This window comes from Stegodyphus dumicola, chromosome 2 (assembly GCF_044657685.1).
Source record: "Stegodyphus dumicola isolate Sdum_Otavi_A_Nest chromosome 2, ASM4465768v1".
NCBI classification, from domain to species: Eukaryota; Metazoa; Arthropoda; class Arachnida; order Araneae; family Eresidae; genus Stegodyphus; species Stegodyphus dumicola.
In genome coordinates, this window is record NC_140769.1 from 277,939,500 (window position 1) to 277,952,288 (window position 12,789).

Genomic DNA, 12,789 nt, shown 5'->3' on the forward strand with positions numbered 1-12,789 from the left:
TTTGCGCGATTGTGAAAAATTGAATAACTGTTATTGTTATTATTTATTATTCCGCTTGCTTCATCTCTCAATAGGCACTACAGGTCAGTCATGTAATTCTGATTGTTGCACCAGCAACCTTTTTTGGTTGTTTATCTTTTCAACCTTATTATTGATAAACAGATTTAACATTAGTTATTATTTTTGTTTTCTGCTCTAACTTACAATTTTTGGGGTATGGTAGTATAAAATAAGCAAAAAGGGTTAGTTAGTTTAGAGATATTTAAATATATACATGAATGGAGGATTGCTGCCTTTACATTTCATCAGGTGTTTAGACTTGGTTATCTGCTATGATTATGTTTCTCTTAGAATAGACGTACTCTATGATAGTTCTGATGCCCCGCTGTCCGTAGTAATATTGAAAAAGGTCTTTGAAGCTATGAGATCCCTGGAGCTGAGGAAGGAAGGCTCTGATGGGAGAAGTGAGTGGACAGTCTTGGATATAATCTGAGACGTCTGCTGAAGAAGCTGAAGCACAGTAGGCGCATTTGAAGTTTTGATGGCAGAACCTGCTGAGGTACGCGGGAAATCTTCCGTGATTTGTGAAAGCTTGTTGCAGATAGAAATCTGTTTGGAGCCTCTTGGTGGAGAAAACTGGAAAAATGGAGTAGATGTGTCGACCGGTGTTTTCTAAGTCATCCCAGCGAGCTTGCCAGATGGACATGAAGGCGCAGAAGATCTTGTGTTTGGCAGCGACTATGGAGAGTGGGATCTCTGAGTCGATGGAAGGGTGACTTGTGGCTTCTTTAGTTAAAGAGTCGGCCCTTTCGTTACCTTGGGTACTTTGATGACTACACACGAACAACTGGTATAAAATACGAATGCTAGAAGTCTGGGAACGGCAGGCTTAGTTCGGTTTGGAAAGTAACCGGTTAAATTTAAACCATTAAATGACACGCAACAGAAGGTGGCCAGCTTTTGTCTTATAAGCCATATTCTGTTAATCTCTCCAAACGTCTTGAAGATAATTTAATGATACTTTTCGTTTATAAAGATTCTGTGAACGGCACGACTTTTTGGTTCTGCTGGATTAAATTATTTGGTTTAAGTACAGAATAAGAACTCTATCTGCCTTAATTCTATCCTTCCTTTGATCGAAGGTGTTCCGGGGGTGGGGTGGGGGAATGAATCTGCTCATGAGTAACTAAATTTAAAATACATATAGTTCCTAAACTTTTAACCTCTTTAATTTCGTAACTATCTACAGTGGAACCTCGAGATATGAGCACCTCTATATACGAGAAATTCGAGATACGAGGAAAGTATGAACGAAACATTCGTCTCTAAATGTGAGCATTGACTCGAGCAATGAACCAGGATGTTGGTGTGCGTGGCGCTATTTCCCGATCTGGCTCGACTCTGGGAATTCCCTCGTTAGATCACTCGGTGTTCTTTGATCTACGTGTTTGTGCGCTTGTGAGTTAATTGTTGTTTACATTTAACATGAAAATGATTATTTCACGATGCCTGCCAAGAAGACTGTCGCTTCAGATAGTGCTGCAAATAAAAAGAAGAAAGCCATGGGGGCCGTTGAAATTAAGGAAGAAGTCATAGATAAACGTAAGCGTGGTGTAAGAATGACGGAATAGGCGAAGATTTAAGGCCGTTAGACATCGACGATCTGCTCTGTTCTGAAGAAGAAGGAAGAAATTAAACTTGATGTCGCCAAAGGAGTTACCGTTACTTCCAAGCACCATCCAAAACTCCTAAAAGATGTTGGGAAGCTGATGTTGGTGTGAATTGACGAAAAGTAGTTAAAAGGCGATTCGGTGTCGGAAGTTATCAGAAAGGTAAACTGCAGTTATATTCTTTACCAGTGTTATTTATTATAAAAATTGATTTTTATTTTGCTATTTTTTGGGTTGCGGAACGGATTAACTGGATTCCCACTATTTTCAATGGGGAAGTTTGTTTCTAGATACGAGAAATTCGCTATACGAGTTCAATGCTGGAACAAATTAAACTCGTTTCTCGAGGTTCCACTGTATTCGTTATGACAATATTTAGAACATTAAAGGAAATATCTAAAAATAGGGAAATATCATGGAATATCTATCGGGGGGGGATACGCGCAAGCTGGCTGCTCGATGGTTGCCACGTTTGCTAACTTTGGACCAAAAACGTGTCTCAATGAATATTTTCACCATTCTGTTGGCGCAATTCATGCGTAATAAATCGGACTTTTTTCGTCTATTAATCACTGTAGATGAAACCTGGATTCATCACTACCACCCAGAAACAAAAACACAGTCCAAACAGTGAGCTGCAAAGGGAGAATCGGGCTTCAAACAATACCTTCTGCTGGGAAAGTGATGGCAACATTCATATGTATCAGAAAAAATACTCTTTTTAAAAAAAAATTAGTTGTTAACAGAGAAGTACTTACTTTTAATCTTATACTGGCTTCATTGTCGTAGCCTACCCACTGCCTATCTTGGTAAGCGTAGGGTGACATGTAATAGTCATCCCATACGACATTCCATTTTTGGGTCTTTTGCATTTCACATATCTGTAAGTAAATTGAGAAATTAGTTTAAAATATAGAATAAATCACTGTAATAATGTATGAAGAACTGAAAAAAACACACTTTCAATATGGTAATATGATTCTTAAATATGAAGGTTGCTATTTATATTTCTGGCCTTGGCAACAGTAAGTATTGCTGGGCGACCGCAGACGATTCCAATCGAAAGTTTGATATTTTTAACTGTAACTTCTTCAGAAACGTTTTGCCATTACAGCGTTATTTGTGCAGTGAATTGAAAAATTCATCTCGGGCCAAAAATGGAATTGACTCGTGGACACTTTTGTACGATTATTTTTCATAACTTTCGACGTGGATTATCAAGACAACAGTCCTTCGATTAACTTAGTTCTTTATACAGCGAAAACGTACCATCCTACAGAACTTAAAAAAAAAAAATGGTATAACGAATTCAATCGTGGTCGACGTTTGCTCCGGCACGAAATCCGCGAAGATCTTCCAAACTCGGTTGTTGTGCCAGAAAATATCTTTGCTGTGCGTGAAATGATAAAGCAAGATCGTCGTGTGACATACCGTGACACTGACGAATCTTTGGAGATTAGTATGACAAGCATCAATAAGATGAGCATTTGGCCTAAAAAAGATTTGTTCACGTTGGATCCCGCATAATCTGACATACGCTCAAAAGAAGGTTTCTGTAGATTGGTGCAAGGAAATGTTAGGCGTTAAGGGAGCATAAAAGGCTGTGTATAACGTCTACACAAGTGACGAATCATGGATGTATGCATATGACACCGAAACAAAACAGCAGTCGACTGCATAGGTTTTACAAGACGAGGCAAATCCAACAAAAATTGTTCGCCAAAGAAGGACATCGAAGCAAATGGTTGCTGTTTCCTCGGCATTACCGGTCACTTAAGGACACTGGAGTTAGAGCAACGCAGGACGGTCAATTGCGAATGGTACACGATCATTTGTTTGCTTGAAGTCATCGGAGAAATTCAAAAATGCAGCAGAAGAGGCGAATCATTCTTCATCATGACAATGCGAGCTTGCTGCCACACATTGGCTCAAATAAAGGAATTTTCGACTGGCCAAAACATCGAATGGATGGGTCATCCGCCGTACAGCTCCGATTTGGCACCCAATGACTTTTTTTATTCCCGCTTATAAAAAATAAATTACGTGGTAAGCGATTTGCGACACCCGAAGAAGCGGTGGATGCATTCGAAACGCATGTTTTGGAGTTAGCTCAATCGAAGTGGAAAAGTGCTCCCAAAATTGGTTCAAATGCATGTAAAAGTGTATTGATCTTCATAGGAGAATACTTTTAAAAATAACAAAGCCAGTTTAGATCATAAACATTTATTTTTCCATTATTAGGACAGAAATATAAACAGCAACCCTCCTAAATGTCTGATTCCCCGCAATGTTTACCATTTTTCAATTCAAGGTGGTTTCTAGTTTCTATTTCTAAGGGACTTTATATTCTTCTTACAATTTCTTTTATATTTTTACATTTTTGTATATTTTTACAACTTTTTTTTATATTTATATAGCGTTTTCTTGTATTCTAATGAGATATTTCATCATGCAGATTTTATTATTGCATTTTGAAATATTTTGTTTGAACGTTTTAACATATACAGTTATGTTAACAGAGTTAATCTACAGTTATGTTATATAACTAGCTTCAAGAAGATTTGGTATGAATTCCGATGATGAGTTCTTAAATGTACGTGCTGTTATGATATGAAGAACTCATTGATTTTTTATAGTTAATATGATCGCTTTTTGTTGCTTATAAAAGAGAAGGAACAAAGAGTTTTAACCAACTGAAAAATACCGCCTTGTAACAAAAGCTTCGCGCCACTGCAAATAACGTCTGCTCAAACAGTTCCAGTTGGCGTGTTTAATCATACAAACGATTTTTGGCATTTGAAAGGAAGAGACTTGCTTTAGAACATTGTGTTCTGAAATTTGTAAAAAAGTATAGTTATCATTAATTGTAAGGTGTCTGAAATGGAACTACCACGCTACCAAATTAGAACCATCATTTACCTCCAGTTCTGTTGCAAAACGTCAGTTACAGAATGTCACGCAATCATGTGCATAGCTTGAGGTACAGCTTGTATCATATGACACTGTGAAAGTTTGGTACCGAAAATTCAAATCAAGGACTGTGACATTCAAGAAGCAGAGCACTTTGGCCGGAATGATGAAGCCCGCCGGCGCAAACTTGTGGAAGAAGATCAGTATACAACCACTTGAGAGCTAGCTAAGGAATCTGACGTTAGTGCCATGTCACGCTATGCGTCGCATAAGCTTGACGTACAAGTTTAATCGCTGGGTGCCGTATGGGCTGACTCTAGGAGATAAAGGCAGACGTGTTCGGGCCTGCACTAATCTGCTCGAATATCAAAGCAAGGACAAAATTCTGGACCTGATCGTAACTTGTGACAAGGACTATGACATTCAAGAAGCAGACCGCTCTGGTCGGCCTTCTAATATAGGTAGGAGAATTGCCTCCTACCTCTCAGATGAAGCTAAGGCAAAGAATCTCTAAGGAGAAGAATGAAAGCTTCCATAGACGCAATGTAAACCTGTTTCGCCTCTGCGCCGCTGTACCGAAGAGCCACGGCTATGCAGTGAAACACCAGCGCAGGGTGAAATTTAAACAGCGCAGTTCGAGGAGATAGTAAATTTTTTACTTTGAAATAACTCAAGTTTTATTTTCATACATTTCTGGAGTTTTATGAGCAAAAGGATGTTAGTTGGAATTTTGGGCGAATTATACAAATCCTGTCCAATTTTTAATTTGAATTTAAACAGCGAGCCATACGAAGACAAAATTTAAATGAAATAAATTTCTTAATTCTTTTCTTCTGTAAACTTAAAAAGGGGGAAAAACACATGCCATACAAAACGTAATAATTTTTTATGAATCCATAGTTAAAATTTTACAGTGAAATTTTAAAAGCAAAATTTGCAATAACTAACTGAAACAGAAAAAATAATTAAAGACAATTAAAGGCACCCCTAAATAAATTGAAAACACTGAAATACATTATAATTATCCGACAACAACTTTAAAAACAAATTACCATGAAAGCTTTTAGACAATTATTTGGAATGACTATTGTGAAAACCAAGAGCAAAGTTTTCACCCAATACCCAAAACCATTTTACATTAAAGTCTCTAAAAGAATTTCACATAAGTAAAAGCAAATTACCATGAAAGCTTTTAGACAATTATTTGGAATGACTATTGTGAAAACCAAGAGCAAAGTTTTCACCCAATACCCAAAACCATTTTACATTAAAGTCTCTAAAAGAATTTCACATAAGTAAAAGCAAATTACCATGAAAGCTTTTAGACAATTATTTGGAATGACTATTGTGAAAACCAAGAGCAAAGTTTTCACCCAATACCCAAAACCATTTTACATTACATTTAAAAAGTCTTTAAAAGAATTTCACATAACTAACACCAAGTATCTCTGACTACAACAACAAACAACCTTTTCGAACAACGTGGTAAAAGTTTGCTAATACGGCCGACGGCATGCTGCTTTGTTTCCTCCTGATGGTTTTTCGCACATGCGCAGTGAGGTATGGAGGGTGGATAGCTTTGGGATGGTTTGCCCCTTTAAAGTAAGCTTCAGGGATATACATAATGTGTCTCTTCGGTCTGACGGAGCCACATTTGCCTCGGGGAACCTTTACTTCTCCTTAGAGATTCTTTGGCTAAGGAAAAGGCGTGGGAGTCTCTCACTAGTTCAAAACCAGTTATTCCACCAGATTTTCCTCGTTTTGTAGAAGTGGCATTATGTCATCTTTTGACTGGGCACGATTGTCTGAATGCTCATCTTTTTTTAAATTCAACTTAAGGGGACATGTGACATATCAACTGGCAAAATGCAACTATTTGAAGACAAAAGTTATTAGGGTATAACTTTTCTCAAAATAAGCGTATACTCTAGATTCTCTTTTTCATTTAAAATAGACAGGTTGTAGATTATATAAAACACATAAAATATAAATTAAAAGCGTCATATTTTTAAAAACCAGTTGTTTAGTTTCCTTTGACGAATCTTTTGTGACAGTGTGCTAATTTGGTAGACTTTTCTTAAAAAGTACTGCTCTAAGCTTCTTCAAATAATGCATGATGGTTAAAAACATATCATTTAAGAATAACTAGCAGTATATTACTTTTTATTTAAAAAGAAAAAATATTAAAAATAAATTATCAAATGCAAAACTAATTATCATAAATTTTATATTGTCCATTGTTTCAAAGAAATAGTTAAGATAAACAACTGTGGGAAATTTAAACCTACCAGGCTCAACAGTTTCCAAGAAAAGTGTACCGAAAGTTTAAAAAAACACATTTTGGGAAAAAAAAAAACATTTAAACAATAATAATTTATATAAAAAAACATTTTAATATTTTCCTGCACCATAATCATCTTTAATCGAAATTTTCTGCATATAATTGTTTTTGTTTTATTAACTTATACTTCTTTTTTTGCCATTTTAGAAAACTTTCGGTAAGCGAGATGGGCCTCACGAATTCTATCACAATCTATTTTCTCAAAGACTTTACCGTATAAAATCGTGGTTGTATTCCTAATAATTCCGTTACTTTATTGTGGCTTTGTACATCATCATTAAAACATATTATCGCATCTAATAAACCTAATTTTAATGTGATGACATTCACAAAAACGGTTTTTGGAATGCGTGTCCAGATGCAATTATTAACACTTTCATTCGAGTTCTTCCATGAATAAAATTTGGCAGTAGGTTTTTTTTTTTTTTTTTTTGTCAGAGAGACTTCTAAACACGCTTTTAACAGCTAATAAAACAGGTTTTGGCAACGAATTTTTATGAACATACTTTTTATCAGCTGATAGGGCTTTATTGTTGCCACACCAGACATCTGTCCTCCTAAACTGGTGGGCTTGCCAGTGCTTGTTTACATTTTGTAATGAAAGACTTCGGCCTTTTAAAATTTCGAAATATGCATAAATTATGTATCTTTAGAATCGTCTCAGACTACTTTAGTTTTTAGGCTAAAATTGAAAATTTGAAAAGAACAGTCCTTAAGGACTCTTGAGTCTGTACTCTTTATAACTCTGGACAGTCCATGAATAAGGAGCATACTAACGAATGCTCTGCATTATTATCTTTTAATTCGATTGTTCTTAAGTATAGGAAAGCAAGTTCAAGACTAATGGCTTAGTGGCCAAATGTCTGGCATTAGTATCAATAAAAAATTTCTCATTCAGTCTTACGAAACCTGTTGTTAAACAGGTTCTAACCAGTAATTAAACAGGTTAATTACTGTAGTACTGTTTTTATTGACATAAGATCTTACTTCGTTATATCCCAGTGAGCCGGGTTCTCTGGTGTAAGGACCAGCTCGCCCTTTTTGTGGAGCCGATGCGTTGAAACCGTTGTTTTCTGCTCTCTGTAAGGTGAAGGATCGGCCATACAGACCCATACCCAAGACGAGTTTCTCTCTGGGTGCTCCTTTGGATAGCCAGTAATTGATTGAGAAATTCTAGGAAAATAAAGAAAATAGCTTTTGATTTAAATAACTTAATTTATAATAATAATTTATAAATAATATACTTTATAATAATTTATAAATCATATACTTTGTGGGGTTCCAACCTGTTATCTAACAACTAAATGTGTAGGAACCTCGTGAACAGATAAGCAAATACAGTACAAAGTCCGTAATCCGGACTCATTGGGACCTCGCCGATTACGGATTAAGGGTTTTTCCAGATTATAGATAATCAATTTAAATCTGGTAAGATGGCATGCAGAAATTATACAATTAAAAATATGAAACCGTAATTTATGAAATAAAGAGCAATTATGATCCAAAGGGTATCAAAATTTACAAAAAAAAAAAAAAAAAAAAAAAAAAGGCTTAATATTTATTTGTTTATTTTATTAAACATTTCTTTCAATGTAAGTTATTTAAGTTGCTCCGTTTTTTTTTGGGCTAATACTTTCTCCTTAATTCTCTCTTATATAAACAGACATAATTTTTTTTTCAGTTACAAAGTTCCACTTTTCAACTTTTGTAATTGCTGTGTCGAGAATACCGACTAACTTGTCAATCGAAATTTTTTCGTTTTCGATAATCTCTTTGTCACTTTCTTCACTGTCGGAAGCGCGCATGTGTAAATGCTTTACTGGCTTTACGCGTATGCGTAGCGGACGCACGCATTAAACGCGCATGCGTAAGTTTGTGGCTTTGAGGTCCGGATTATAGATCATTCCGGATAATGGACGTCCGGATTACGTACTTTGTACTGTATTCACTTTAGTTCAGAAACAGATATGTATAACTCAAGAGGGGTTAATTACCCTTTATTTCTCAAAATAAGAATTGAACAGTAGGTTCCTTTTTCGCGGCGTACAGCAAAGCCTCCACTTGAGCTTGAACTCAAAGAAATAAAACTTTATTAAAAAGATATAGACGAAGCTATCAAAATTCTAAGTAAATGGCACCTAAATATCAACTACACTAGGGAAGCTATCGAGGATCTGAAATACGAATAGCTTAGAGAGAGTGTAGCCAACAGGCAAACGCGAGCTAGTTAGAAACTCTGGCTGTCTAACGAAGTCGGTGGAATTCCGACTTTAATACCGCTCTTAACTCATTTGCATTAACCGCAATTCTAGAAATACATTCTGGTAGGAAATTGTAAGCTGAAATTAGGAGGGATAGGAAAATAGTTTTAACTAAAGATAACTGTTAAAAACTTAGGATAAACCTTATAACTTTATAATTATTTAGACATAATATACTTTAAAATAATTAAGATATCATATACTTTATAATAATTTAGAAATTTATAGTACTTAGTAACTATAGCACTTTAGAAAGGCTACAAAATCTTGCGAAAATATTTAATGAGTACTTTGTTTTAGATTGCAATATGTAAGCAGACAAAATGGCTAAAGAACTATATTTAAAACCTAAAATTTGAATTGCTTATGTTTGTTATTCACGACTCTAAGGGAATATCTAGTAATTATAAATATTACATTATACAGCATACGTTATAAAACACTCTGTATCATCCTGTCCCTCGTAGAAGCCCATTTCATGAATTTTTCAATCTTCAGGTCCCAACAATGGATTTAATTTAGGCTTATTGGAAAGTGCTATTATAATAGCGGGAATCCAGTATAAACACTGAGTATCTACTCGTATATAAAAGAAACTAGTGTATCAGATAATTAAAAAAACGCTTTTTTTTTTTTTTTTTTAAGTACGTTTTTTTCAAAATCTATGAATCTGTGTATCTGTGAATTATTAGGTTTTTGTGAAGAGAGAAAAAGGAAAAATCAGCAATGCCCGAGGCAGGACTGGATTTTCCGGCTTCCCGATTGCTAACCGGACGTTCACCCAGTCACACCACTAAGGCACGCAGTAAAAAGGGAGGGAATTCTTTACAACTTTTATGCTCTACAGCATATCTTCCTCTTTTTACAAGTATATTTGACGTAAACAAAATTAATCGCGCTGTTTTGAAAATTAGAGCATATGGTTTCTAAAAACCGCGTTTGGACAAACTAGTTTTTGCATATAAGGTATTTCTCCCTCCTCCTTAGCGTGCCTTCGTGGTGCAATGGTCAGCACATTCGGCGCGTATTCGAGAGGTCTGATGTTCGAGTCGCGGCGAGGGTATTGCTCATTTTTTACGTCTCCCGCATTAAAATAACCTAATGACTCTGCAGGTGGCATCCGAACTAAAAGGCGGTGAATGATGATTCTTCACCATCAGGATCTGGCGATTGGGTTCCCTAATCCCCAGTAGCCCTTTAAATACAGTATGTAAGGTATTTCTCAAGCCTTCTTAGCATGCCTTCATGGTGTAATGGTCAGCAGACTCGGCGCGTATTCGAGAGATCCGAGGTTCGAGTCCCTGCAAGGAAATTGTTCATTTTTCCCGTCTGCAACATCAAAACATAATGACTCAATCATAACCTAATGACTCTACAGCATATCTTCCTTTATGTTGATATCCATCTACTATTTACTGCTTTATTTAGATTAGCCTTGAATATAAAAGATCCTTTTCCCGTAAAAAATATTTTATATATGCTGAAAAAATGAATGTTTACATGACTGAGTGTGAAAAGAATAAGCGCTATCGAAAACCATACGAACGATAATCTTCTATATATATATAAAAGGAAGAGAGTATCTGTTTGTGTATGTGTATGTCTTTCGTTCGTGCTGGGCTTAAGCTAATAGACCCAGGCCTACGAAATTTGGTACATAGGCGCATTTAGACAAGAGCCAATGCATCTCAAAGCGAGTTTTTTCAAAATTCAAATGTGTTTTTTTAAATTTTATGTTTTTTGATGAAATCGCATCAAATTGATTATTCTCTCTCATTGCGAGTCTATCAGCAAGAATGGCACGCAGCCATTGTTGCTGATATCTGCACTGTTGCCACTCGGAAAAATGAGGGAGATAATTCTGTGCAGTTTTTAAATTTAATGTTTCTCTTGGATACAGGACGTTTGTCAAAAGAAGGCAACGGGAAGTTGGTTAATTTATCTATGAGGATCATTAATATTTGTATTAAGGGATATTTCAGTTTTTAAATTTAATGTTTGGTGTTCCCTTTGGCACTTTTCCGGTACATTTAAAAGCCAGACGAAGGCTGGTCGCGTAGCGGCTAGTACAACAATAAATAACAAAGGTAATTGATCTATTGAATTAAGAATGGAGATAAGCGATTTTTAAAGAATGTAATCCAGCTAGGATATAGCTTGTGTTTTATGAGTAGTAGACAAACTGAAGTATTCCGATTTTTTTGCTTGCTGCCATATGGGAAAAAATTGGTTTTGGAGATGGGTCGGCTACGGCAGTTGTGTTCATTACCTCAGATAAACCGCAGTGGAAACGGCCTTTTAGTAGTCAAAGGGTAACGATAAGGGTAATGTAGATGATAAGGAGCTTATCAGACATTAGTTGTCGTGGCAGTTTGATGGAGTCACTACTGTAGCTCTAGTTTTACATCGTCAAGTGTACGGGAGATGATGCGATTGATGATAGCAGAAAACATCGCTAGTTTCAGAAGTTCAGGGTATCAGGACTGGTATTCCTCTTTACTTGCTTTGGAAACATGAACTGTCCTGACTCGAAACAGGGAGCTTACTCAAGCTATGTTCAATAATTTGTGAAGTAGACCATACACACAGGAAGGGTATACGAAACCCTTTATTTTTCTATCTTTACAGAGATTTCCGGACTTCGGAATACAGAGACCAACCACTTGTGGTCTGAACGTAAGAATATAAAAATATTAACTAAAACTCTAACTAAACTAATTTTGGATTAATATACAAGTGTGCCTATTTAAGATTGGCCGTTAATTAACAAAAAGCCGTATGTAGTACAGAGAGCTGCTAAAACTACGATACGTTTAAAATTATCAAGAGGATTAAACCTCTGGCCTTGAAGGCAACCAGCAAACGAGTAAAACTACTATGGCCAGCGGCCTGCTTCTAATAACTCCTTCCTCTCTCTTGATTGGCAAAAAGCCACAAGTTAAGTACTTGGCGTTAGCAAGACAAATTTGCATAAATAAGTAAAAGCTTTTAATTCTGGCCGGAAGTAGAAAATAAGAAGTGATAGTAAGGATTTAAAATAAAATAAACGTTAGTAAAACTTAGGATCCTTACAAGGGACTGAGACTTCTGAAAGGATCAACCCCGTTGGTTCCTGAGCAGATTCTGCATCAAGCAATAGCGGTTAAATCTATATCCAACTGCTGTGGAACTAGCGGAAATAGGATCTGTACACAGACCAACAACTTCAAGACGAATGCGCGCACTTAGGTTAATCATAAAATTGAATCAGTAGATTTCACGTTTAGCTCTGTGAAAAGCAACGACAGATGACAACTAGTACTCGTATTACTTTTTTTTTTTTTTCTAGAAATGGTTCATTTTTGGAACGAATGGAAACGGTTCATGAAAACCGGGTTTCTCATCGAAATGTCGAAAGAACTTACTTCAACTACCCACCTCAAAGGAAGAATTACATCCCAAAGCATTAATGGTAAGATATGAAGAGAATAATCCACTGGGAAGTATAACATGTACTGCCAACTGTTGGACAAACTGATCCGTACTTAGTCAGCACTTGCCAGTCGGAAAGCTATTATCTTTCAGCACAATAACACGAGACCTTGTGCTGATTTTAGTTGGCAAAGTT

The 12,789-nt window shown here is 36.1% G+C and overlaps 1 protein-coding gene across 1 annotated transcript in view; it reads right to left on the bottom strand.

Annotated features, from left to right (window-relative positions):
* Window positions 1-12,789, bottom strand: part of LOC118205108 (chitinase-3-like protein 1) — a 52,856-nt gene that overhangs the window by 3,304 nt on the left and 36,763 nt on the right. Inside the window, exons 7-8 of the mRNA XM_085812205.1 lie at window positions 7,909-8,094; window positions 2,429-2,551 (exon numbers count right to left, since the gene is read on the bottom strand). Of these exons, the coding sequence (XP_085668331.1) occupies window positions 2,429-2,551; window positions 7,909-8,094 (309 nt within the window). The remainder of the gene's footprint in view (window positions 1-2,428; window positions 2,552-7,908; window positions 8,095-12,789) is intronic.